The following is a 1,523-nucleotide window of genomic DNA, read 5'->3' as shown; positions in this document are numbered from 1 at the left end:
CTGCATGTTGCAATGCAGGAGGATGATGATGTCCTCCACGTGAGGTACATGTCGCGGCGGTGCCGGCTGCTGTAGGGTGTGCTCCTGGCACTGCTGTGCGGTGACGCTTCATTCACAGCTGTGTTGGGGTCTCCATCAGAAGAACTGACCCCTCTGCACCCGGTTATGGTTTGTCTCGTGCGTCTTGTGATGGATCCGTCACTTCAGGCTTCTTATCCCGGGTGCACGCGGCGCTAGAGCCGGACCAGCGAGGGGTTAATTGTAATCTCCGCTGATTATCTGCCGGTCCAGTGAATGGATTTCCTGTTATTCGCTGCATGGCGGTAAGAATACGGCCCTATTGTGCTCCTTATGGGGGTGTCGGCCCTGTAGATGTTGGGGGGGTGACGGCTCTGTAGATGTTGGGGGGGGGGGGGGAGGTGACTGCTCTGTAGATGTTGGGGAGGGGGGGTGTCACAAACCACCGGGGGGGTCACTCAGAAATCCCCCGCGCTGGCTACCAGTACGTCACAATCGGGGGGTAACAAGTGGGGGTCACCCCTCCTTTATACCTCCCGACCGACAGACAGAGCACGTGACGCGCTCTCTAGCGCCCCTCTTATAGTCAGGCCAATTATGGAATTGCCCGACAATAAGCAAGGAGGCCGCTATGCTACTTATGCCGATTATTGAAGGGTCCCCGGTGAGAGTAGGGTATATATTCCCCCGACCTCCGCGGGCGGAATATATAAAATCTCCCCGGATCTCACTGGCCTCCCCACAATAATCCTTGGCACAATTCGCTGCCACCAACCGATTTACGGTAACTATTAGCCGAACACACAGACGTGGGATTCAAGATCGAGATAACAGAACAGCCCAAGATTAATTATATAATTTAATCAGCCTAAAGCACACTAGAAACTACAATATATACAATAGGGAATCTACAGAATATACATATGTCAGAGTACAGTTACAGTCAAAGCATGGGTTACAAACAGGCATACACAGTTCCAGCAGTTACCTTGTTGCGTCTGGCCACAGGGGGGCGCTGTAGACCAGGTTTCCAGGAACTCCCACAGATGTTTCCTGCACGTGACCCCCAGCGAAAAGAACACTGGAAAATGGCCGAAGTAGGGTTATCAACCTGGGCAAATCCAGGTCCCCTCCTACCTTAGTGACCTCAGAGGGAGCACTGCTCCACCCCTGGCTTGAGTTATGGACAATATCCCAACATGGAATATGGGCCATAACTTTGCCTGGGAGCGTCGTAGGCGGACGCCAATGCTCTCATTGTGACAGTTATGAATTTAGCTACAGAACGAGGGGACTCATGACCTGTCTGCCAGTTCCCCATTGGCTGATATCACGCCTGGGGCATTTCCCAATGTCCTGCTCCCATAAAAAGGGGGTGCCGGCATCGTCCACATGCGGAGACACCATTTTTATGGTTGCCATATTTATCGGAAATATGGCTTGCGAGATATGAACCATTTTTTACTGGAGTCGTTCTGTCTGGCTACTTCCAGAGCCTTGCTAAC

At 52.5% G+C, this 1,523-nt stretch overlaps 1 protein-coding gene across 1 annotated transcript in view; it reads left to right on the top strand.

Moving 5' to 3' along the window:
• The first annotated feature begins 317 nt into the window (after positions 1 to 317).
• Positions 318 to 1,523, top strand: part of GSK3B (glycogen synthase kinase 3 beta) — a 22,599-nt gene continuing 21,393 nt past the window's right edge. The window contains 1 exon segment of the mRNA XM_075332725.1: positions 318 to 323. Coding sequence (XP_075188840.1) covers positions 318 to 323 — 6 coding nt within the window.

The sequence above is a fragment of the Anomaloglossus baeobatrachus genome, chromosome 2, assembly GCF_048569485.1.
Source record: "Anomaloglossus baeobatrachus isolate aAnoBae1 chromosome 2, aAnoBae1.hap1, whole genome shotgun sequence".
Taxonomy (NCBI): domain Eukaryota; kingdom Metazoa; phylum Chordata; class Amphibia; order Anura; family Aromobatidae; genus Anomaloglossus; species Anomaloglossus baeobatrachus.
Note: the sequence above shows the minus strand (reverse complement) of the source record. Positions and strands in the feature narration are given on the sequence as shown.